Raw genomic sequence first — 27,678 nt, forward strand, 5'->3', positions numbered from 1 at the left:
TCACGTACTACTTCCATGCATCTGCATCTGCAAGATCTACTTCCTCTATAAGCGCTATTTCTTCTACTAGCTCTGTTTTGTCTACAATTACAACTTCGGTTACTCCCCAAGAATGGAAACGCGAAAGGGATGAAATGTGAAATGTCGTTCAAGCTTGGAGCAGCACAGCACAGCACAGGAGCAGAGTAAATGGCTGCATACCTATACAACAATATAGTTTGGCCCTCTAGATCGCCACATTTGACAACAGAACATTTGTTAGGAGATAGATATATGGTTACGACAGCGACTACGACATCCACAGCCTCTCCCACAGCAGGTATTAGCACTGCAAGCCAAACGGGCCATCATTGCCTGTACGGGGATTATATAGTCTTCGGACCCTTGAAGATCCCTAGAATTAATCTTCAGCACCCATGCTTGCCGTAAGAGGTGACTAATGGGATCGGGTGGTCAGACTCACTGACTTGGTTGCCACATGTCATCGTATCCCAATTGCGTAGATTGATACTCATGCTGTTGATCTATGGATTGTCTGCATACCTATACAACAGTGGCTGTAGGTGACCTTAACCCTGTAACCTTAACTTGGTGAAAAGAAGCTTGGTTCATCCGAGAACCATTATCCACAATGTTTTTACTTTCTCTCTGTTGTTATTCCAGATATATAATTGTTTTCCAATATCAAAACAATAGTGGTGTGCATTTCTTTAGGACTATAGTTGCATGTTTGATGTGTAACGTTTACAACAGAAAAATGGATAAATATTCTACAAAATACGTTTACTTACTGCTATCGATATACAGTGTATCTGATTGTCAGTAATTGTCAGATATCATATTTTGTATATGATCACTCATGTATATTTATCTGCATATCCGCCGGCAAAATACTGTTTGTTCCTTCGTTAGTTGTTGAAGGTGCACACATCTTGTTTCAGTTGCACGAATCTCAAGTTTGCCAATTCACTGAATTCGATTTGGTCTGATAGCAAACTATGATATGCATTATTATATAGCTCGAGTGGTTTATACAAATTACACTTAAATAATATCTTTGTCTAAAATATCAAGATCTCGGCTGAAAATGGGACTCCTGTTCCTTGTTATGACATATCGAACAACGAAGGTTTACATTATGGCATAACGCCGTTTTCTTTGAACAATCCGAATGTCTTTATAACAAACCATAAACTTCTGGTTTACATCATGAAACAAAGGTTTCATCGTGTTCTCTCCTAGTTCCTTAGCTTCTTCTCAGCCAATGTAAGACTTCATAACTTACCTGTTAGTAAGCTTGACTGCTGTTTGTCACGGGAATTATTGTCAACGTACGGTAAACCCAGGGAAAACCGTGGGGATTTACCCACTCCTTGTAGCACCATAAGCACGGCAAGCACATTGTACACCCAACGTCCGTTGTCAGTCGCTTGGTCCTTCGTGGCTGAACATCTCTCATGTTCATGAACGGAATCCTGGCACAGCCTGGCACTTTGTTGAGAGGAATAATTGGAGAATACGTCCTCTTCACCAGGCAGCGATACAGGATTCATGAAGTGTAACAGACCTGACATTAGACTAGAAATGCCATACACGGCCACTGCGCAGGACAGGATCCTAGGTATAAAGCGCTTCCCCCCAAAATGGCTGAAGAAGAAAATAGCTGAAAGATAACCGATTTCGTTGCAGCTTAGGAGGAGGCCACTTCTTGTACTGCTGAGCCCAAACTGCTTTTCCAGGGCTGTGATCTGAGACACGGTGTAAGACTTGACTGACTCCAGCAGCAGTGACGTCACACTAAACACAGCAGTGAACCAGAGGATGTTGTTGAAACATCCATTTCCTCCAGATTCAGCCATGACGTTGACACTCGTGCCGTTCTTCTTCATCTCTTATCTAACAGGGTAAAGGAGATGTCTTAAGCACTGCAAAGTAATGTTTCCTCTAAACAGAACGCAACATATCAACGCGATTAGCAGTGTTAATTGTGCATTTATGTAATACAAATAAATTGACCGATCAAGTGAATGAAGGGTAAATATGCTGATCTCTTTGTTCCACATTGGTGATCTGCAATAGTCTTTTTTTTTCAAGCATGCTGGTCATTATTAACACATCCGTTACCCGTATTAAGTGGACTTATCTATTTGTGCTGATCTCAGTTTGTCTCAGTCTGATTATGTTTTCATGGTTTTAGGTTTGTATCTAAAGTTCGCAACTAACGGGAGTTATAAAAACGCAAGCTTGTTTCTTAGAATTTGTGCTGAACATGGTTTGTTGTAAGACGCGAAAGATCAGCAAACGAAACGCCATATGTTCTAAATGAGGTACAAACTAAGAGATTCGCAGATACGCAACGCCGCGGAAGGGAAGTTGTCAGTGGTTCCTGTAAACAGCAACATGCGGGGTATCTATGGTTTACACATGACCCCACATGTCAAGCTGACCCCACATGTCAAGCTGACCCACAGGTCAAGCTGACCCCACATGTCAAGCTGACCCAACATGTCAAGCTGACAACCATGACATCGATATGACAGTCATGATGATTATGAGGAAAGAATGCTGTCCAGAGTGCTCAGGTTGTTGACAATGCATACCCAGCTCCATTCAGAACGATCTTCCGTTTGCAACATCTTTATTACGTCAAAACAGTACCGATTACCATCAACATAGTGGTAGACCTCGAATCCCATATCCTCCGCCAGCACCTGCAGAATCGATTATCGATGGAATCGAACCCCATATCCTCAGCGTGACGAGCGGACGCTTTAACCATTGGGCTACCCCACCGCCCCGGACATATCAGTGATATATGTAAGATAGTCCGACGAACGAAGATTGAAAATGATCTCTTTGTAATAATTGTAAACTTATTGTTGGTATTAAATGGGTGTGAATATTAAAGCAAAAACCGATTAACAATTCACTGGGAAACTTTATCAGCCAGAGCAGCGAAAGTTTCCGGCTTGCTGAAGGTAATGATTAAAGAAAATGGACATGTTTACTGTAATACAAAATCAAATGTATGTCGATGTAATGACAGTTAGTGTTAACTGCGTGTGTTTGTGAAAGTTGTGTTGAAAACACATCAATAGGGAACTGATCGAGAAACAACTGATGAGTGTATGAAGCCTCCTACCATCAGTTGAAACGACGCAGGGTCCGGCGTTAGAGCAGGCAACAATCCCAGAAGCCCATTCTTTGTAAAAGCATAATTTTTGTTGCAAAAAGACGAACCTAAATTACCAAACTAAATTATAAACTATCCAGCTGGAGACACGAAATGTCCAACTCTGACATCATGGCGGTGTATCAAGTACAAAATTCACATCCCAGTGCTTACCGTTCGCCTGTCTGGGAAGTTGCACACACTACTTCTTCTTCAGTGGATCCATACACATCTAATGTCAGTGGATGTTTTATATTGTAATTCAATGTCACATTTGTGACGACCTTCCTGATAATACGCGTCATGCGTTGAGCGAGAAAAATGTAAATAGTTAGCTCGTCACCTCCCGTGTTCTTTAGGTGATAAACTAGAACTGCTGGTCGGTCGAGAAAAACTGTATAGTGCAGGTTATCTATATACACACTATATAGTACACTGTCAACCATCTGTGTGCTATGTCATACAGGCATGTTAATGGGCACATATCCGATATGACAAGCAGCTGGAGATGGACACCATGGACTAGATATGTACTTGTATGCGGTAAAGATTCCTCCTCACCTTACCAAGGAGTACTGACGTACATCGTGGTGACGTACGATCCCCAATTCTAATTCGTTTTATTGTATCAAAAGCAACTTCCCACATGCAAAGGTATATACAGTTTCAGCTGGTATTGTTCATTATAGGTTCATGACATTTAACGAATTGAGATGGCACAGTTAAATTGGTGTTTTCTTTATCATAGTGACAAATGACAAATTTTAACGAGGTTAACCTAAGCGGGGGCTTGGCTTACACATATAAATGAACGATATGAATTGATTGTGTTTTTAGCTGTATATGTCGTCGACATATAAACTGTTCTAATACATTTGTTTTGTTCACGGGACCAAAATTAAATGTTCTAAAAAGAACAATTTCAGTTTTATCAAATATTTACTTTGTCTGAGAACAGCATAATACCATCTGCCAAAACAATCACACTTTCACAACCAATTCATTACGTAATTTGTTACCCAGCATACAGTGAACTGGGGGCATTCCCTTGTGTTATACCAGCTGCACAGTTAAACACCTCACAAAGTAGGTCAGTTATATCTCCAACCCGTTACGACAGTCTTCCATCCTATACAGACATATCACTTGCTCATAACTCGCATCAAAATAATGCCTTTACAATTCTAAAACTTGATTTTATTTATTTTATACAATGGTGGAATAGTACCCAATGTTTTCTCTGGAGCAAGTCATAGGTATGTTATATGTGTTGACTTTTGTTTAACTAACAGCTTGATATCGGCTCTCTGTGCACGAGGTGATACTCTTGTTCTTGCGGACCTCAACGCTGATATGTCAAGGGTAGGGCTGCTATCACGAAACACGCATTCATTTATCTAGTGCTGTGAGCACACACTCAATACTGAATACAATCGAAGAATATGTACTACAAACAAAAAGTATGGGAACACCCTAAAATTTGATAGTCATATATAAACTTTAACGTGGTGAGGTCATTTATACTCTAAGGTAAATGCAACTTTCTGTGTGTTTAATGGGTACTTGAAACGACATGTTGGAACATGCAGTGAAGCAACTGATTCAATATACGTTGAGTTTGAGTGAAATGAAACATTGTCAAAATCAGCGAAATACACGGGTGCTGAAATACACTAGCATCATGTTTGATTCAAACGCCCAAACAAAACAGCCTAGTGCATCTGGAGGATAGACTTCCCTTGCGACGATCACCCCCACCCCCTCTGCATCCGTCTATTCAGTATATGACATTTCATATTAAAGGCCTTTGTCATGGCTACCCATGTCTTAGCTAAGATACATAGCGCTCACACACACGAACGCTATGAAGCACCCCTATAGGCCGCAAAGGAAGAAATCCTTTGTTGCACTTTCGAGCACCCGTTGCGACTATTGCGCACGAAAAACCTATATGAATGACTTCTTTGTACTTATACCTACAAGTGCGCCCTATTTTCGTTATCAAAATATCCAGAGGTTAATATTTGCAAGACATCAAACTTCACAGTCGATCACTCGCATGTCAGCGGCGTCATTTTGAATCACCTTACCTGACGTGTCGGGCATTCCCTTCTTAGAATAGTAACACACGTGTAGAAAAAACCTTCTGTGTGCTACTAAAATGGAATGGAATTTCCGATTCTGCAGTTTGGAATTATGCACTGAACTAGTACAAGTGTGCTCAACTACCTGTAGAATTATTTTGAATTAAATGTGTATCAGTTTATTAACGTTTTTTGATCAGTAAAAACACAGAATGTGTTTAAATAAGAGATTTATAGAATACTCGATTTCTGCATTAAAGCGGGACAATTACTTTGGATTAGCCACAGAGTCACATGCTCCTAATTTGCTACAGCTATGTTCACTGGTCATTTGGAATTGCCTAAATACACAGAGACTTAGTATCATTGTCTGAAAGTTATTTTAAATATACCAAGTGTATAGAGAGAGAGGAATTTCACCTGAGAGAAAAGTCAGCCTGATTATAAGGTTTGAGCGTTTGTGCCTCCAGTCAATAAAGTACATGTCAATAGAGAGGGAAGTGCAGAGTATGTTTTTTGCCCAACACGTTTCTGGAGGAGGACTTTAACTTTACGCAAGAGAATGTTTGTAATATCTTTTAATGAGTAATATGTCATTAATGATAGCAAATTATTGAGAAATGCATTTCAATTTCCAAATATCTTGACATTCACGCTTTAGAAGCTTCCATTATGTGTCGAAGATGGAGTATTATGTTGGTTGTTTGCTATATGGTTAGGTAGTGTTTGTAATTGCAATGTTTCCTATTTGAGAGATTTCAGTCTTTAAATAACTACATTATACACAATAATCTGTGTTTTCACAATAGTTTCTTGTCAGTTGCTATTTAGGCATATTGAAGTGGTTAGTCATTACATTAATCTTATTATACTTTCTCCTCATATAGTTTAGGGCATAAGTGGCATGCATTGTATTATATATTTACAATTTCAAGAGCATTGTTCCCACATAGGAGAATCCATCAGGGGAAAACGGGGAATCAGGTTTCAGAGGAGATATTTGTCGGATATAATAATGCAATATTCTGAAGTTGTGTATGTATCAAAGGGATTATGTAAAAATGTATTTATTTGCTGTATTTCGTTGTTGCAGATCACACCTGGTGGTCCACATGGTCATTAAACCAAGCTATTAGACAGAGAATTCTACTTGCAATGCAAGGAAGCCAAGAGAAAACTCCGACGACAGTACTGACAAACGTAACCTTTCTGAAAATCTCGAAATACCCTTAATATATCAGTTCATAGGTTTCGCAAACAAAAACATTGGAGAGATAAATTTGAGTGCAAATACTGTCACGGTCCATGATAAGGCTCATCGTTTCCAGTTATGTAACAATGTCAGAAGGCAAGTAGCCTTCGGTGCCGGTGTCATGGGAGTATTTTGTGTAACAATTGTGTTTTAATGTCTACATAATGCTACTATATAAACCCATGAATCATTGCAGAGAAACACCTTTTTAGCCGGTATGTTCAAAAACACTGCTAATTACATATATATATGAATATACATATATATATATATATATATATATATATATATATATATATATATATATATATATATATAGCTTATGGTAAGGACAAACAATATATTTGTCAAATTATTGAAATTTATACTTTTTGCCTTTAACACAAGGAATAAATATTTCAATGTCAAAACAGTTAAGGACCTTTTTACTAATGTTAATTGTCATTAATTATCACATATTTAAGTTTTTAAAAGTGATAGAATTGTTTGTTAAATTTTGATTAATATGTTTTGTGAATAGATAAATGATATTTTATAAACGGTAGAATAAATGGTTTTGACCTCGAATGGGGTTAAAGAATTGTAAAAATATTGTCCTCCTGAGAGGGTACACGTACATGTATGTAAGTCCGAAAGCTTTAAAAATCAACTTAGCTGTACCAAGCTATTTCAATCGTAGAATATTGGCTGGTTGTTCTGGCTTTAAACAACCACATGCGTGACATCGGCTAGTTTATCCACCTAAAAACATCAAACTGTCAGTACTTTTTATAAAGGAGTATTTCAAAGCCTTAGCTTGATTATAGACTGTGAAGTGTAATTTCCTTAGAAGGGGGTAGTCTCAAGATCTTTCATCTGCCTCAGGGGTCATTTCCCTTTCTCGACTTGAGTGAGTGAGTTTAGTTTTACGCCGCTTAAAGCAATATTCCAGCACTATCACGGCGGGGGACACCAGAAATTGGCTTCACACATTGTACCCATGTGGGGAATCGAATCCGGGTTTTCAGCGTGACGAACGAACGTTTTAACCACTAGGCTACTCCACCGCCCCTTCTTCGACTTGAACAGGTGGTATGGTTCATGAGTCGGTTATTCAGACTGCTGGCCATATTCCAACCATTTACTTTATAATTTTAGGTAAAATTCATTATCCAGACCTACATATGTCACATTAGCTGCTACATGTGACCACACCCATTTTTCTGGCCTTTTTCTGAATTGCATGCTTTCAGTCCAACGTTGATTCCTCTCCATGTGGACTGTCAGTTGCTTATATCAAGGTTGATAAAACTATTTACTTTTGGAATTCAGAGACATTTGTGTCAGCCTTCCCACGATGATTTACCAAACACTGAGATTGATTTGAGTGTTTGATTATACAAACAAACCTGAAACAGTCTCCATCACACCATGTCATAAGTGTCAAAACGATATTCCATGAATGTAGCTTACTCTGCTTGGATTTCATGATGTCAGGCAAAGGCAAACAGCAGACCATTAATGAATCTGAAATATGTATCTTTACTGGTTTTAAAGGTTAATGAATTGTTCATGTTTTCATCGTTGAAATCATACGTTTGTTTGGTATGATCTTGGCTGCCTCAAACATGCATGAAATTGATCCATCACCCTCGTCTTTTATAAAAATTATGAATTGATTTCCATAGTATGTGTAAAATAACGTGTCCTTAAAACCTTTATTAATGCAAAAAAACATAATGAAATATACATCATTTAACACTTGTAGCATAGTCAGTGCATCTAATCAGTATATACTTGTGTGTGTACGCGTGTGCTGTACATGTATAAATCACTACAATCTACTACACCAAAGTAAAAAAAAGAACATTTAACGAGCAGTTTTCTAAGAGAGTTTTCATTACAGATGATTGGATGATTAAGTGTAACATTGTGTTTTACACGCATCCAGTAATTGAAATTGACCATTTTTTCAACATTTAGTGCTATCGTTTTCAAAATGATGACGTATGCTGAATGTCTCCACGGAATATTCCAAGCGAGTGACGAGCTTCCTGTACTCGGAAAAAGAACTTGGTAAGCTGATCACTGTGCATACCGGTACATGTTACCAGCTGCTGAGGGCTTAGTGAATTAAAATAAATAATATGTAGCGTCACTATAAAAGTCTATAAGAAATCGTTTGGAATAGTCAAAACCCATTGCCATTGGTTTGGAGTAACGTTCCTTGTTTGTAGGAACGTTGTATCTTTCACTAAATACTTACCTCGCCCAGAAATACAACCCATATACATGTGTTCTTGGCTGTAGATATATGACTCTTGTTTATATATATTTGGTGCTGTTTGTACTTGCAAAAGGGCGATATTGCTTCTAATACATACAAACTGTAGCACTGATTAATCAAGAAAAACAAAATCTGATCCTAGTTGGTGGTATTTTTCGACCTGTTATTGACATGTTGGCATGGCACACTACATATGGTTAATCTCGCAATGAAAAACAGGGGAACCTGTCGTTCACTTCTATCCAATCCTATTTGAAATACTGTGATAAAGGCTAGTATTAAACTCGTTCCCATTTCTAATCAGGTTTCTTTAGTGAGTTGCAGGACGATATATTTCACCAGGGACCTAATGCAGATAAGTAATGGGAACGAGTTGTTTTTATGCTACATCTGACCAAAGCTCTTTTGTCATCAATTTATAAAGTATCAACATAATTTCACCATGTTCATTTGTCCATAAGTCATCGAAGTGCGTATGGATACGGAAATGGGAAAAGATAGTCCACAGATAGTTCATAGTTAGTTTTGTGGTTGGGTCCTTCTTGATCTTCTTGTAGGTAGTTGAATCCTGCAGCACGTTGTCCACCATGGAGTGGAAGTGGGGCTGGTCTAACACAACAGTGGCCCTACCCTTCTCCGCTGGAACAATGACGATATCTGGGTCTTGCTTGAGTTGTTTGAAGGCCAGCCTGTTGGATTTTGTTCATTGTAATCCCTTGTTGTCACGTTGTTACTGTACACCCCAATTAGCTTCTTGTTGTTCTTGTTAATTATTTATTGCGTGCATATACAAATGTATATATATATGTGATTTTTGCAGGTGTATAGGCAATAGGTATATAAAAGATATGAACTAAGTGTCGTCATAGGCGACGCATGACGGTAATCAATATATCTTACCATTATGCGTCGCCTATGACGACACTTAGTTTCCATTGTACACCTGTAGATCCGGTGAACGGCGAAATATCTTATGCAGATAAAAAGATATATATAAGACAAGACCAGATATTTTTTCTTCTTGCAAAAACTATATATATGGGTAATTTCAAAATTGGCAGGATTTTCAATTCTTTATTACAGTAAAATCAAACTCCCCAAGACTGATTTAATTGTTATTCAAATAGAATCTCAAACACTTAATTATTAAAAAAATACAAACATGCATGCTCAAATGTACTTATTGACCTTTTACTTGATAGGGTGGGGGGAACGTCCTGACCGTTACCATTTCTCATTCAGAATGAAGATTTTGAAATATATTTCATAAAAATCTTTTAAAGATGGCAGACACAGCTTTTACACTGACTTAATCAAACTTGAAGGTAAAAGCTATTATCATGAATCTTGAAAGTGTTATTTTGTATCTTTCATTTATTTACCACAAAATAATAGCATCTTTCTAAAACATTATTAGGTATATACTAAGCTTTCAACAGGTGAAATTGTCTAAAATAAACACCAGCTATTACGCCCAGAACACCTTTTGATGACACCAACATAAAGAGGAGTGTTTCATGTATTATCATGAATTATTTAGAGCCGTTAATTAACACCAGTAACGGTTAGGACAATGGTGGTAATGGTTTGGACAGGAATGGTAACGGGCAGGACATAAATCTTAAACAATGTAATTTAACCTAGAAATAGGTAACATGAAAGGAAAAATGATATTAATTTACTTTAACTGCTAACCCTATTTTGGACAGACAGTGAAATGTGTATTAGAAATTGTAGCTTGTAACAAATATGACATATTTTTTTCCATGCTGTGGTAACGGTTTGGACATTTGTTACATCAATGTAAAACTTGTGAATGAATTTAGGCTTTTGAATAAAAACAAATTATAGCTTCTAAAGAATAGGAAAACACACATGTCTAGATTAAAACTCACTTATAATCTCAAGAAGAGTGAAATTGGGGAACAAAAAATGAATGAAATGAAACTCAACAGTAAAGTTTTAAGCTACAAACATTAATTTCACACATTCACTTATATCCTAACAGGGAATGTGTGTAATGGAACACCATGAAAATCAGTAATTTTATGAAATCCCTGAAAATTTTAGGGAATACATGAAATCCCCGGGGGTCACACTGATTTCGCGAAATCACTGAATCTTTCAGGGATTACGTGAAATCCCTGGTTTCACACATTCCCTGTAGCACACCCTTTTTTTACCTGACTCATACTTGCTTGACAACGATACAAGAATCTGTACGTCGCATCATCCGAATAAAGAAGTTGTTCATCCATAAAGTTTGTCTGATTCACCAACTTCTAAACATGCCACTCAAAGAAGTTGTACCCCTGTGTACTAAATTTAGAGAGGACTACATTTCCCAATGGGTAGAAAAAAGGCGTGTCTGTCTGTAGTCAAGTAAAATTGAAGTTAGTCCTACAACTTATTTTTTGACAGAAAATACCAGAATAGACAATTATTCCGCGCTGGACAGGCATATGATGATGACCCCTTGAACCCAATAATGGGAACTGTGCTTTAACAAGATAGAAACACGTTGACATTTTATATTATACTACTACGTATATTCTCTCCTTTAAGAATTTCCTTAAAGAGTGACTTGATGTTTTAACCTATGTAGCTGAAGAGTGTTATATCTATGCACTATACAGGAATACTGTTGTCTTTGTATTTGGTCCATTTTTTAGTTATTGGAGTAATCAACATATTCATTCCATAAACGCCCCAAACGAACACAGTTTCGTTTCCGTCTGGAAGGAGTTTTAAAACTGTGTAAGCTGAACATCACATTTCAGTATATCCTGCTTTTTCAGGTTGGATTTGTGGTGCATCTGAATCGGAATACTCATCAACGGCCCCATTTTTTAGTAAAAGGAAAGCTGCAAAGAAGCCAGCTGACGATAGAACTTGAAATCCTGTGTCCATCCCTTTCACACAATATCGTAGGCTTGGGAGATCATATACTGCGCATGCGCCGACCTCATCACACCTTGTTTCCCAGAGGATGCACGTGGTGTCAATGGCCTTTCCATAAACGATAGGTGCTGGAAGATAACCTGGGGAACAGAATAATTCATCATAAGTGGCCCCATAATATACACTCTCTACTTTATATACATTCCAACTTACATTCCACTTAACCTTTAAAGTTGCTACATTTGCGTACATATAATGAGTCAATTTGATTTACAGTCTGTCCAAGATGAAGCATATATTTGGATTTTCATTTCTTATATGTTTAAATGGAACATACATGACACAAAATACTTACAATACAAAAAAGCATGCTTAAGTAGAAGCATTTGTTACAGCTTGGAGTGGTATTGTATAAATTCATGTGTATGAACTGTCATTAAGAGTACGTAAGGGTATTCCGAGGATTTAATTCTCTTCCACCTGCTTTCATCGTGGGGTTGATAGAGTAAGATCTACCTCCGTGGTAGTCAAATACAAGCAAACACGAGCAGCCCCCTTATACCTTTCTTTTACTCACCGACAAAACTACTTAGGAAAGACGATATAGCCACAGCCATGGATTTGTCCCTCGGGTGCACTGTTCTTTATAGGAATCAAATAATCAAATTATCGGTCAAAGTAATTAGATTATCAAATATATAGTTAACTAAAAAGGACATAAGGGAAACGATTCCTTCCCGAATGTGTCGACAAAATATCGTAATATATATGGCAGAAACACATTTCCATTGCCTATGAAATTTCCACTAGCTTGCATTCACTGGGGTAGTCAAAATTTGATATATGCTGCAGCTTTGTTGAAACACATGAAGGAATTTGCAGTTAAGCATTAGGTTATTAGAAACTTTGCTGCGATTGGAACCTTGGAATACAATCTTAGCTGTTGAGCGTGGATAAGCTGCTTTTGTGTCTGGTGACAGGAAGTCAGAACAAGCTTCTGATCATGTCTTCTATTGGTCCAGTGTAGCAATGTTGACTCAAATTCCCAGGTCCATTCAACAAAGGCCAAGTATACTCACTCATTAAGTTCAAGAATTCAAACAAACCTTCGTCTTTGAATGTCGTTAAACACTACTGGGTTATATGTTTTCGAGACTGTCCTGTAAAAGTATACCACTCGATGTGCTTGATGTTGCGTCCTGTTGAACAAACAGCTGCAATGGAGATCTAATGGGAATGGATAGCAGAACAAATGCACCAGAAGAGTCTGCAAATCCATGTAGAGGAGGCCAACACTTGTTCATCCTCATTGTACTACCCTTTAGTCTCTCTGCCCAAATCTGTAAGACAGTTCAAAGGCATGTTTTCTGCATGGAGTTTGGAAAGCCAAGAATTCTCCATTGTCAGAACAAAATAGAGCCCTCGAGTTTATATATTCTTGACAGAATTGTTGGGTATATTCTTGAGGATAGAATTTGCGGGAGCTGATGGCGTCCTATATTGGATGTGTAAATGAGGTTCTGAAGAAGGTCTTTGTGAAATTGAAGTACCATACTTCAGTTCAGAAATTAACGTACCTTATAAAGTTTCGAAATTGACGGACCCTACTTCATTTCTGAAGTTGAGGTACCATACTTCAGTTCCGAAATTGAGGTACCATACTTCAGTTCCTAAATTGATGTACTGGATTAAAGTATTATACTTCATTTCCGAAATTGAGGTACCATACTTTAGTTCCGAAATTGACGTACTTGATAAAAGTACCATACTTCAGTTCTGAAATTGAGGTACCATACTTTAGTTCCGAAATTGAAGTACCTTACTTCAGTTTCGAAATTGATGTAGCGTACAGTTCCCAAATTGACGTACTGGATTGAAGTACCATACTTCATTTCTGAAATTGAAGTCCCTTACTTCAGTTCCGAAAATGAAAAAGAAGGTCTTTGTGAAAATGCACCTGAAATATCATAATGAAATTGAAGTACCATACTTCAGTCTGGACTGAAATAATATACTTCTGTTCTGAACTAGAAAGAACCAAACATCCGATATGAAATTGAAGTACCATGCCTCAGATCCAAAATTGACGTACAAGACTTCAGTTCTGAACTTGCATCATTTGCATGCTCAGCAGTCAATCGGAAGTAGATGTAGAAAGAAATCCCAGCAGTTAACAGTATCCAGTTGTCACTGACAACTTTTTGATTATAAAAGACACATTGAGTGGTTTTAGTCTCTCAATTGATGTGTTACATAACTTACGATATAATTTGAGTTATATGACATTAAGACGTTTTTTGAAAGAACATACGATCGCACATATCGCTTGTACATCATGTGAATCATACATTTTGCACACAGTTACACCGAAAGGAAACTTTGTTCTACTTGTTCAAGTGTCCATATTATTTGAAAACAAATTCTTTGGGCTCAAAATGCTTAAAGTATAAAATCCAGTTACACGCAACAACTGTTGTTAGATAGAACGTTAAACAAACATGAGATGAAACAGTTTAAGTGGTTGGAGAGTTATTGTGTTTCTGACAGGGTACACTGGATAACGAAGAATCAATGACATTCACTTCTGTGTGTTTCTCCCTGAACAGTGAGGTACCATGTCATGGTAATTCTCAGCAGCTGTATCTAACTGGATAAAGACGAAAGTATCAGAGAAAGTTTAATAGTTTCTATTATGATTCCTGTAATATAAAAAGAAACAATGTAGGGTGAGGTGAGGTGAAATTGGGTTTAACGTCGTGCTTGAGAATATTTCTCTCATGTGACGACGTGCATGCGTGTGTATGTGTATGTGCGGCTGCTTGTACTAGCCCAGACTGAAGCTGGTTTTATAGTACTAGCCCACTGAGATACCATGCCGCAGTGAAGCATGAATACCCCACTCAGACACATTATACTGACTCCGAGCCGACCAGTCCTTGTTGTACCCATTAATGCCGAGCGCCAGGCAGGAACCAACTAGTACCATATTTTAACGTCTTTTGGTATGACGCGGTTGGGGATCGAACCCGCGACCTTCCGCTCTCCGGACGGATGCTCTAACCACTACACCACGGAGGCGGTCAAACAATGTAGGGAGGGGGGACTAATTTACTTAACTATCTTGGGACTAAATCGGTTTGTATTTATCTGATGTCATATGTATTCTTGTAAACATTGATTAACGGTCTCGTAAACAGGTGTGTGTGTGTGCGTATGTGCGTGTGTGTTTGTGTTAAAAGTACCTACCTCATTAGTGTCATCATGACAGGGACTAAGGAAATTGTCGCCGCCAGGCCGGACATTAGGTCAACGATGACGTAGGGATACAGATAGGGACAATCTAATTGGCATTTGCCCACTGTGCCTTCGTTACCAGGAATCTCGCTGCACCCCATGTATGTCTGAAATAAGACCAGCGTACAACACAGATATTAAATACTTATAAATGAAAATATATACTAAAAGACACCGGGGCATTATCTGTATTTAATTGTGTATAATCCAATGACACTGATGGAATAAGATACCAATTTTAGTCCCTCTCGGTGCATATCTAAGGTGACATGTCGCTCTACTAAGAGATACCCACAGTGCAGTTTTCATACTGGCATCCCACACAGGGAGTGACATACTTACTATACCATTCTGAGACTGGCATCCTGACATACAGAGAACCTCACAGGAAGTGTGATACGTACTGTGCCGTTCTGAGACTGGCATCCTGACATACATGGCTCCATGCTTGCAGGGAGTGAGATACTTACTGTACCGTTCTGAGACTTGCATCCAGCCATACAGGGATTGATATACGTCACTCCATCAACTCCACACAGTGGCACGTACTCCGTTGCATCACAGTTGCAAACAGTGTCATTTATTATTGAATATCTGAAACAGAATTATTTACTGCAGACGTATTTATGTATAAGTTTCATGATCTTGAAAACAAAATTCAGAATATATTTCAGCATACATTCAGAAAATCTAAGTGTATGCTGTATTCAACCCATCATATTACTTGTTAGTGTAAGGTAGTATCTTTGCTTCATAGTAGTTAAAGACGAAAGAACTATGATCGTTCGTTTAAATAAGCTGTAAACTGCAAGATTAACTGGATCCCAGAGACCAAAGATACCGTATAACTTGTATTGGCTATATTGGGAAATAACAAGCAATTTCGTATCCGAACCTGTATGTATCAAGATTCAAATATAATCATGAACAAGAATGGCATTCAGAAAATGTTAAGAATCCTAATACGTGTATCTTTTCCTCTTTCAATCGAATTTCATCTAAATATTTACATTGATAAATCTCGTAATGTACTCTCCTGCTACCGTTGTGGTTCTCATACGCTCCAAACTGAAATGGTCAGATATCAATATGTAAAGGGAGACCAAAGACTCTGTAACCTGGTTCTCTGTAACCTGGTGACACAGTTACATCGAAAAGGAATACCACGTCATGTTCATGTGACCACACAGACATCCAAAGAAAATATGACACTAAATAGGCTTAACATGAAGAATCCACGAAGAAACTTTCATAACTTATATTCCATGCCATAAATGTCCGATGCTCTTTTATGTAATATATGAACCTGACTATCTTAATTTACAATGTCGATGACCTTCAGTGCGTAGTAAATAAATAATTTCAAACTCTCAATGTTCTGATTCTAACAACTGGCACCTACCTGCTTTTCACCAAGAAACTATATGTTTTGGTTATGTGAGCCCTGACACTCATCTCTGTCACCTTAACCCTCCCCCATATGTAATAACTACCTCTTACCTGCTGTCACCTAGACCTTTGATGTTCTGTTCGTCGCAACCAAAGACCAGCGTGAGAGAGCAGAGGACAGTTGCAATGAATACCAGTATGGTCGTGAGCTTCATGCATCCAATGCAGGTAAGCTGGAATCTGCTAGTGATTATGCCTCCAAGAAGGGTGCCCACTAACGCCCACATCAGCTCTAGAATACCTTCAACACATTCAGGTATGGAAATGTGAACTTAGATGAAAAGTGAATGTGATTTAGTTTCCACTTTTAAACAATCATGTAACCCTGTTCATATACCTTAAATGTGTGTCCTTCAGGTTTACAGATAAAGAATCCATCTATTTTAAACCGAAAATAACATGTGAGATCTCCTGATTACATGTATGAATCAGTTTACACGGCTCGCATTTGATTCACTCACAGAAAGCTTGGAGAGATATGTTTGCATAATATGAGACAATACACAACTTTCATCTGGAGATAGGACATGCCAGTCTCAATGTAACTAACTTGCGTCCTACTCACTGATGCACACGTTAAAACATAACGTCAACAAAACTGTCGCTCCTTACTCAATATGAAGTTCGCCTCAGCTGCCGTCGTTGTAAACTGGGTCATGATGTATTTTGGAGCAAAGCTGAAATAGCCTCCAACAAAGAACAAAGCACTGGCGTTCCCAAAGAGAAGACAGGCGACTACTGGGTTCTTCAATATCCGCAATATGGACCTTGGCATGTCTGCAGGAACAACGGAAATAATTCGGTTAATAGAACAAGACAAATTTTAGCTACCAACTTCATAATGGATCTCTGTGGGTGATGGGTCCATAAACGGATATGGCAGCAAGAGACCGATTGATACGGAGAGATAATAGGAAACAGACATCACATACCGAAAATGGCGGTATTTGTTTGTGTGGGATCAAACATGCAATAAAAGTCCCATGTATAACCACATGGAATTTGCGCTGGGAAAGTATCCTCTTAGTGTCGTAGACATGTTTCCATTTTTTACCCTATAGCATCCCTTTAAAACACTTTCAAAAAAGAGAAAGAAACGCATAAGCCATTTTCAGAAGAATTCCTTGCGTTAGTTTAAAAGCAATTATTTCATGTAATTACAATGGTGAAAATTCACACATTTATTGACAAAGAGTTCGCCAACACAACAGCCACCAATATAGTTCTGTTTCTGTTTACTTGAGTCCACCAGATGGCGTCAAAGTCAGTACTTTGTATGACCATCATTGGCAGGAATTCCTGCTCGGCATCGTCTCGGGACGGACTGGATAAGTCTCTCTTTCCTCCCCACCCTTCTGCAATGCGATGGCCAGTTGTGGAAGTGTCTGAGGCGTGTTTTGACGTTGACGTACACGTCGATCGAGTTCATCCTATATGTGTTCTATATGTGTTCTATTTAGATCTGGTGATCGGGAAGGCCATAGCAAGACACTGACTTTAGAATTGGCACGGTAGCGGACAGTGACGCTTGCTGTATGTGAAGTAGCATTGTCATGCTGGAACAAATCCCCCTGTCGGTTCATAATCGGAAGCATGTGACATACACGGACTTCATTGATGTACCGATTTGCTGTCAAATTTCCCTGAACCACCACTAAATCAAATATGTGTGTGCTGGATATCGCACCCCACACCATGACACTTCCACAACCGAATCTGTCGACCTGTCGAATGCGATTAGGGGCAAAACGTTCATTTCTCCGACGGTGGACACGCTGTCTTCCATCTCGCTGGTGAAGAAGAAATCGTCAACTGCGTCAGACTACGACTCCACAGCTTCAAGGCGGCCAATGGCGATGTCTCGATTGGCAGCACTCAAACAAGGCATGATTATTTCCGCTTTTCAAGGCAAAAACGGATAACAAAGTGAAACACAACGTTTACTATAAGTGACCAAAACACTGCATGCTTTTCCTATTACTTGCAAGTGTATTTTGCTTTCCATGTTTTTTTTATGACGCTTTGGCGAAAGAAATAGTATATTTGTATTGACTCTGCCGCAATAACATGAGTCCAATATTCTCAAAATCACCTATCCGTTTCTTTTTGTGAAGAGTGTAAGTCTCAGAGCGAAAATTGTAAATGAGTAATTACAAGCATGTTACAAGGTACCACACCATGGCGTCTGGTACTTCTTTCACCCAGAAAGAAGGTGCAGCAGCAACTCACCCACTATATCCTTTATCAGTGACGTGGCCGTGTGGATATCTTTAACTGTTGATTTCTTCATGTGCCTTGGGAAGAAGCCTAAGGGTACAGCAAGAACGATGGCTGCACATCCAAGGATCAGGTACCCAATCCACCATGCTCCTATCCACTGGGGGTGATGGCTGTGTAATTGGGACTCTTGAAACCAAACCATACAACTGGTATAAATTTCATAAAAACGTGTTGTGCTCGTATGGCGTAAAGAACATTGATTCCAATGAATTCCCTGAATACAAAACCTTTATTTGAATAAAAAGTCTTGTAAAACATTTTTGTAAAGAAAGATTGAATGGAATTACTATTCACTAATTAATGCAAGCACATAACCAACCGCTTAGATCAATGGGGACGTCACTGAGCCATCCACCAAGACCGAGTGCAACAGCTGGTCCAAGGAAAGCTATCGCCATAATGATGCCTACAAGACCACGAATACAAACAAATTATATTACCTGTAAACTACTTCCACTACACGCTATCCTTACGCTACACACAATCCTCCCGCTATGTGCTCTCCTTCTGCTTCACACAATCCTTTCGCTTTTCACACTCCTTCCACTACGCACAATCCTTTCGCTGTAAGCATTCCTTCCACTACAATCCTTTCGTTTTTTGCACTCCTTTCGGTACACAAAATCCTTTCGCTTTTCACACTCCTTCCACTATACACAATCCTTTCGCTTTTTAGTCTCTTTCCACTACACACAATCATTTCTCTATACGCACTCATTCCGCTACACACAATCATTTTGTTTTTCAGGTTCTTTTCACTACACACAATCCTTTTGCTATGCGCGCTCATTCCGCTACACACAATCCTTTTGCTATACACAATCCTTCTGCTACACACAATCCTCTTGCTTTTCACACTCCTTCCGCTACACACACAATCCTTTCGCTATACCAACTCCTTCCGCTACACACAATCGCTTTTTGCACTCCTTCCCATACACACAATATTTCTGCTATATTCTCTCCTTCCACTACACGACCCGTCAAGGTCCGGCTTAGAATATTGATCTTCAGTAACCCATGCATGTCGTAAGAGCCTACTAACGGGATCGGGTGGTCAGGCTCGCTGACTTGTTTGACACATGTCATCGGTTCCCAATTGCGCAGATCGATGCTCATGCTGTTGATCACTGTATTGTCTGGTCCAGACTCGATTATTTACAGACCCCTGCCATATAGCTGTAATATTGCTGAGTGTGGCGTAAAACTAAACTCAGTCACTGACTCACTCACTTCCACTACACACACTACTTCCACCTTACACACACTACTTCCACTACACACGCTCCTTCCGCAACACATACTACTTCCAAAATACACATTACTTCCGCTACACACATTATTTCCACTACACACACTACTTTTACTACACATACTACTTCCGCTACACATACTACTTCCCCTGCACACATTACTTCCACTACACACACTACTTCCACTACACATACTAATTCCCCTGTACACATTACTTCCCAAATACACACTACTTCCAAAATACACACTACTTCCAAAATACACACTACTTCCACTACAATACCACTTCCAAAATACACACTACTTCCAAAATACACACTACTTCCTCTAGAGACACTGCTTCCACTACACACGCTTCTTCCACTACACACACTACTTCCACTACTCACGCTACTTCCGCTAGATACACTACTTCTACAATACACATTAGTTCAGCTACACACACTACTTCCACTACTCACACTACTTCCATTGCACACACACTACTTCCGCTACACACACTACTTCCACTACACACTACTTCCATTACACACACACACACTACTTCCACTACACACAATACTTCGACAACACACACTTCCACTACACACGCTACTTCAAATACACTCTCCTTTCGCTACTCACAATGCTTCCGCTTTTCTGAATAAAAAGTCTTGAGTTCCACTACAAGCACGACTTTAACTACACACGCTACTTCGAATACACTCGCATACAATACCTTTTGAAACCCGCGATCTACAAACACATTTTTTATACATGCACTACGTCTTCTAATCAGATACCAAAAGGTTTCTTATGGATAAATACATAAAAACTGTCACTTTACAACGAACGATGTATTTTCTCTATTTCATAATGAATCAAAATATTTATCATGTTTACTCTCATCTTCTAAACTCTCCCCTTCACATCATGTAAGACCTGAGAACGTACCTGTCAGTAAACTCGACTGCTGTTTGTCGCTGGAATTATTCTCAACGTACGGTAGACCCAGGGAAAACTGTGGGGATTTACCCACTCCTAGTAACACCATAAGCACGGCCTGCACATTGTACATCCAACGTCCGTTGTCAGTGGCTTGGTCCTTCGTGGCTGGGCATCTCTCATGTTCCTGTACGGAATCCTGACACAATCTAGCACCTTGTGAAGAAGAATAGTTGGAGGCATCTAAAGAAGGGAACGATACAGGATCCATGAAATGTAACAAACCACACATTAAACTAGCAATACCATACAAAACCATTGCGCCGGACAGGATCCTAGGTATACAACCCCTTCCTCCAAAATGGCTGAAGAAGAAACTAGCTGAAAGACAACCGATTTCGTTGCAGCTCAGAAGGAGGCCACTTCTTGTACTGCTGAGTCCAAACTGTTTCTCTAGTGCTGTGATCTGTGACGTTGTGTAGGGCTTGACTGACCCCAGCAACAGTGCCGACATACTGTAGACAGCAGTAAACCAGAGGATGTTGTTGAAACACCATCGACATCCTCCAGACTCAGCCATGGTGTTGACACGCAGGCCACTGCCTGGATTAACAGATGAAAGGACATGTACTGTACGAGATCTTATTGGAAAACAGACAAATCAACGATGGACTTAGCGGTACCTGGGAAAATAACATATAGCTGTGCCACTGAATGACTATCTTCTTGTCGGATGGCATGTTTTGTGTCACACAAACAATTCAGATTGAATGCAGTTTAACCCCAGTCGGCTATAACGACCTGTTAATAATCGCTTATCATAAGAAAGCCCCTCGTTCATGTAACAGAGTGACCGGTGATCAGTCATTAGTTCTCAGTTGAAAACAAAACTGCTCGATTCTCCAGGGGATGAACTTCTTTAATGAGCCACACAGGATACAGGTATATTTATACTATGTTCAACGACATATCAAACTCATGACTGAGTATCATTAGGTTAGAGCGATTAAGCTCTAAACGCGCATGGAATCGCTAAGATAATGTCTGTCTCTCCACCGAACACCTTGGATCTATATAGCCAACTTTCAGGCAACCGGTCACAACCTTATGGCCGAGAGGTACACAGTTTTGGTATTGTCTTCATTGTAAACACGTTGTTTGTCCCAACTAGTGGATGATGTCTCTGGACACTATTGGTTGGTCCGAGACCGATATATAACGTTATAATCACATGATGATCACAACAATTTGGTTCAAGAGTTGATCAGTCTGTCGTAGCAACACAACATGATGTTTGTCCTCCAACCCTGAGAGATATCCAGTGTTATCAGCTGTGTCCAGTGGGCGGCACGGCACACGAGTCCTTGTTAGATCGGCGCAAACATAATTATGTTACATTCGCCCCTTTTCAATCCGATTATTTGAAAGAATAATCAAAGCACATTAATGATTGGAATGTTCAACCTTGCGTTGTGTAATCAGGGTGAAAAGACCTGGGAAGGCTCACACACCGCATCCCATCCTGTCCAATGTTTCCCTCGCTGATCACACCTCATGGTTGCTGTCTAGTTTGTGCAGCATCCAAGCTTGGGTACAGTAGCCTGGTCGTTGAGGAGATACCGGGTCCTCTGTCTCTTCAGGCCCTCCTCCAGACATGAGTGTTGCAGAGGCAAGCTGCTCGCTCTCTCTGACATGTGTTATCTCTTGGTCCAGAGTAACCCGAGAGTGTTTTCCAAGTCTCAGTTTTCTGGCAAACCAGGGCAAATTGTTTTTCTACCAATAACCATTAATATTACTATTACAACATTTATGATAATTACAGTTATCAAAATGAATTTCAAATTCCCAGTTTCAAATTCCACCTCCCCAGTATCAATTGCAGATAATTGTTCCACGAGTCGAGACATAGGAATTGACTTCACAGCTCTCAGGTGTTCAGGAATTTCAAGTTTAGTCGAATTTCTTATCCTTGACTGAAACGGTTGGCAAAGCAAAATGTCTGACATGTTTGGGATCGTAGCTAGTCCTAACCAGGGGTCATTAACATATACTTTAGTCTCATTATGGTATGACGGCAGAAGTGTCAAATAATCGTTGGATGCTAACAAGTCTCACTCAACCGAATGAAACCACGTGGGGGTGTGATTGTTACGATACGAGGTTTGATTGTCCCCGAACTACAAACAATAGTAAAATAGTAAAACTGTCTATCGTGGTTATGAACTATTGTCCATTAACAATATAATTTGCCCTTGGTAATATAATATACATACATACATACATACATACATACATACATACATACATACATACATACATACATACATACATACATACATACATACATACATACATACATACATACATACATACATACATACATACATACATACATACATACATACATACATACATACATACATACATACATACATACATACATACATACATATATATATATATATATATATATATATATATATACCTCTCATCTACATCTTGCCTTGATCTTATACTGATGTATGTATGTATGTATGTATGTGTGTGTGTGTGTGTGTGTGTGTGTGTACAATTATTCTCATTCCACTGACAATTATGTATCATTTCTTCACAGCATTGAATTCCTCCTTGCAAAACGCGTGCTCATGTTTACACGTATGAGTGGACCGTTTGAATCTCCTCCTTTCCGGATTTGATCGCATCACCGATAGGTTTACTAGACAAAAAGGTTAGCAGTGAATCGGTGCCCACGGACGATCACTACAGGCTGATTCATCACTTATCTTACCCAGAAGGTAGGTCTATTAACGATTTTATCCCCCAGGAGTTTTCCTCGGTGACCTACACAAAATTCGACGAAGCAGTTACATGGTACAAAAGTTGGGTAAAGGCGCCAAATTGGCCACATTTGATGTCAAATCTGCGTTCAGATTGATTCCGGTCCGCCCCAACGACTTTTATCTTCTAGGAATAAGTTTTCAAGGTAAATATTACTTCGATAATGTTAAGCATTTGGATGCTCAATTTCCTGTGAATTTTTTGAAAAGTTCAGCACATGTCTTGAATTGTGCATCGTAAAGAAAAGCTCCCCGCATTCCTTAATTCATTACCTTGGGATTTCTTGTTAGGGGGATATCCCTTTACAAGCACATGTTTTGAAATACTTAAACTTTCTATGGACATGTCAAAACTGTCGGACCCTCCACTACAATCACATCTTTGGGCTTGACTATCGACACTGTAGCTATGGAGGTGACAATACCGGCTGAGAAGATAACAGAGGTCACCCAGCAGATACAAGCAATCCTCACGTCCAGTCGAAGGGAAATACGGGTAGTAGAGGTGCAATCACTGGTCGGTAGACTCCAGTTCATTACATGTGCAATCCTAGCGGGTAGAGCTTTCTGCAGGCGCCTGTACGACGCATTAGAGGGTCAGGTAAAACCGTAGCATCGCGTCAGGATTACAAGGGGAGTGAAAGAAGATCTTAAAGTCTGGCAAATATTTCTCCTCAACTATAACGGTACATCTGTGTTTCAGAATGAAGAGTGGATCACGTCAACCCACATAGAGCTTTTCACAGACGCTGACAGTTTGTGCGGGTCCGGGGTATACTAGTACTTCCACGGAAGTTGGGCGTATGGTAAATGGCCATGAGTGAGAGCGGGCTACATGAAAGACATGACTTTCCTTGAAGTGCTTCCTGCCATCGCAGCACTACGTTTGTGTGCACCTAATTTTATTAAAAACAAGGTAATGTCTTTGTGTGACAACCAAGCTGTCGTATCCATCATCAACAGACACACATCCAAGAACTCCAAGGTGATGTTTCTTGTGCGTTTGCTAGTAACTTAATGTCTTAATCATAATATTCTTTGACGTTCCAGGGCCCTTATTCTCGAAACGTTCGTAATACTAAAATTTCTTAACTTTGATCGTAGCCAATGTGTTAAGAATGGGCTTAAGGTGTTCGTAGGGCTACGAACGTTTCCAGAATAGCTAGCCAGGTACATTTCTACTCATGATAATGTTATAGCTGATGCTATTTCGAGGTTTCAGTGGGATTGTTTCAGGGAAGCCGCATCACAAGCAGACTCAACAGCAACACAACTGGATAAAATCCCACCCAGACAAAATCCCATAGGACAAAATTTCTTTGGACAAAATTCAACACCAAAATGACCAACATAGGACCCTTCCCATATTTATATGTTATTGCTAACCTTTTTCACCAGTTTCAATTAGCATGTTTTCATGACAGAAGCCAGTAAGATAAGTTGACTAGCATGTTTTCGTAACAGAGGCTAGTGGCTGCGTTGATAAATTGTATAAATGTGTCTGTGATAATGACAGTTTTTGTCTGTGTTCCAAAATGAAAGTACTGAAGAGCAATAAGGGAGGAATTTGAGTAGCATTAGAGTGAATTTTGTACACTAAGAAGGGTACAAATAAGAGTGGTATTAGGTGGGAATTTTTAAGGAAAATTGCATTAGAATGTCGTGGGTCCATGAAGACATCGTTGACAATGGAGAATCCTGTTCTTGTTATATCTCATAGTCATCGAGTCATACATCAATAAAGATGTACAAAGATGATGATGTCCTAGAATGATGCTTTAGATGATTTACATGTACCATGAAGTGTAATGAGTTTGTAATAACAATTTTCAAACATACAAGTGAAACATCAGCATGAGTAACATCAATAATATGTCATCAACATATCTGGAATCACCAGTCTTTTTGGAAGCTTTTTACATGTTCATTTTCACTTGTAGTTGCCATAAATCATATTTTGTCCACATTGTGCATTATCAATGTACTGAACGTCAACTTGAGAATTAGCCATGATGATGAACTGGGGGTTCATTTAATATATATATACATGGCTGTGACATTTGTTAGTGTTCACCAATTTATTCAGGCTTGTGGTCACGCAGTCACCAGACTTACCTTGAAATAGACTATAACTAATCCCCCTATTATTCTACGGGTAACTGCATCTGTTGTTATAAGAAAAGTGATTCTGAGTCGAGGTTTCGCCTACATAGACCCATAAATATCAGAATCAAAGAACACTTATCATCTACCACTAAATTTGACAGAAAATCAGCACTATCAGACCACATCATCAACTGTCCCAATCACAGCATAATATGGGACAATGTAGAGATATTATCGAAAAACCACCAGGACTTCACCAAAAGAAAGCTTGCAGAAGCAGTTAAAATCCGGAGACACAAGCCCTCAATCAACAGGGACCAGGGATATATCATCCCTTCTGCATACAATGCACTGATAAAAACAACAGATTAGAGCACTCCAGCTATCATTGCTAATTAATCTCATCAGCCATGTATATTTTGTTTCTGCCTCTAGGACCATTGGTTTCCTCCTATTGTCACTACATTATTACCACCGTGCCTTGTTGTTGTTGTTAATCCCTTGATTCATACCTACATGTTGTTATTACTTAATCCCTGTTCATGTATATAAGTCTGTTCTGTGCTGTAGTACTTCACTCTTGCTTGACAACGGTATAAGAATCCATACCGAAACGTCGCATCATATATAATAAAAGCCCTAAATAAAGCAAGTCTAGATTTTCCCAGGTTCTGAATCTCTGGTCACCCTCGAGCTCCTTTTCAATTTAAATGGGCAATTCTGAACAATATATAAGAAATAAATATGTTTAGACAAAAAAATTATATTACAAAAAAACACACACACACTTGCATACATCTTAAAATGTGTCGCATTGTAGATATAGATTACAGCCCTTGAACAAAGGCTCACGCTACAGTGGCTGATGCTAATAACCTGGGTCACATCTCTCACCTAGCCATAGTGCAATATTGTGTTAACAAGACCATTTTGGGTAGATTCTGGCTAAGTGAGAGTGAACCGTCCAATGAGACACCTCTTTGAAAACCCTGAAATAAAGTCACGTGACCAGTTGGGAAACTACCACTACTATGTTTAACGTTATATACATTTTTTCCATATAAGACTGATAAAAGACAGATGACATGGAGCAGTTTTCAACTGCAAATGGACGGCATATCATTCTTCTATGTGGATATCGATAGATACAAACATTCTCGAACAAGGGATAGGCTGATATTATTAATATAGTCGGTTTTCATTGTGATAGTTGTATTTTGATTTCATTCATTCAACAAAATCAATCCACTTAATTTTTTTTCGCCGTGAAATTCTTCGATGCGAGACAGACACATGCACTTAGGGTCGCACTTAGGGCGCTGGCGTGTGTGTGTGTGCGTGTGTGTGTGTGTGAAATCTTATTCACTTAGGCAGTCGATAACATGTCATTCTATTAATTCACTAAACACAGATTGTGTACATTTTTATGAAGTTCCAAATTGCATTAAAATAAAATAAATAAATCCATTATGCGAGGATTATAAGGCAAAAATACAAAACGTACATTGACTTCGTTTTCTTTCAGTCCTAACATTTTTTGCCAGTTAAACTTCAAAACGGTTACCTTTGTTGTCATGCCAATGAAGATGGAAATATTAATAGGTACAAAAGATGACTACATTTTCTAATTAATTCCAAGACGAAACTTTATTTCAAACTTGTTGATCAATGTAAGAATAATTATATAATTTCTTTCGTTTGAGGTACGAATTAGAATGAAATTTCTTTCTCCTAGCGTCGGAAGATACAACAAAGGGAAGTAATGCTATGAGTATGAGGGCGCTCTGATAGGTATAAAAGGGAGGGAAATTTGATTTAGGCCATTCTCAGCTGCGGTGCACTAGCGGTCATTTTTATTA

At 39.0% G+C, this 27,678-nt stretch overlaps 1 protein-coding gene and 1 long non-coding RNA gene across 2 annotated transcripts in view; both read right to left on the minus strand.

Moving 5' to 3' along the window:
- Positions 1-8,422: 8,422 nt before the first annotated feature.
- LOC124281078 lies at positions 8,423-17,634 on the minus strand. Its single transcript, XR_006899839.1, has 3 exons — positions 17,625-17,634; positions 10,650-10,653; positions 8,423-8,559 (listed from the first exon to the last, which is right to left on the minus strand). It is a non-coding gene; the product is annotated as an uncharacterized LOC124281078 (long non-coding RNA).
- Positions 17,635-18,240: 606 nt separating this feature from the next.
- LOC124281050 (solute carrier organic anion transporter family member 2B1-like) overlaps positions 18,241-27,678 on the minus strand; it is a 46,730-nt gene continuing 37,292 nt past the window's right edge. Inside the window, exons 2-5 of the mRNA XM_046717059.1 lie at positions 20,886-21,479; positions 19,018-19,104; positions 18,648-18,824; positions 18,241-18,317 (exon numbers count right to left, since the gene is read on the minus strand). Coding sequence (XP_046573015.1) covers positions 18,241-18,317; positions 18,648-18,824; positions 19,018-19,104; positions 20,886-21,456 — 912 coding nt within the window. The 5' untranslated portion in view covers positions 21,457-21,479. The remainder of the gene's footprint in view (positions 18,318-18,647; positions 18,825-19,017; positions 19,105-20,885; positions 21,480-27,678) is intronic.

The sequence above is a fragment of the Haliotis rubra genome, unplaced genomic scaffold, assembly GCF_003918875.1.
Source record: "Haliotis rubra isolate DU_JTF1 unplaced genomic scaffold, ASM391887v1 Scf279, whole genome shotgun sequence".
NCBI lineage: Eukaryota > Metazoa > Mollusca > Gastropoda > Lepetellida > Haliotidae > Haliotis > Haliotis rubra.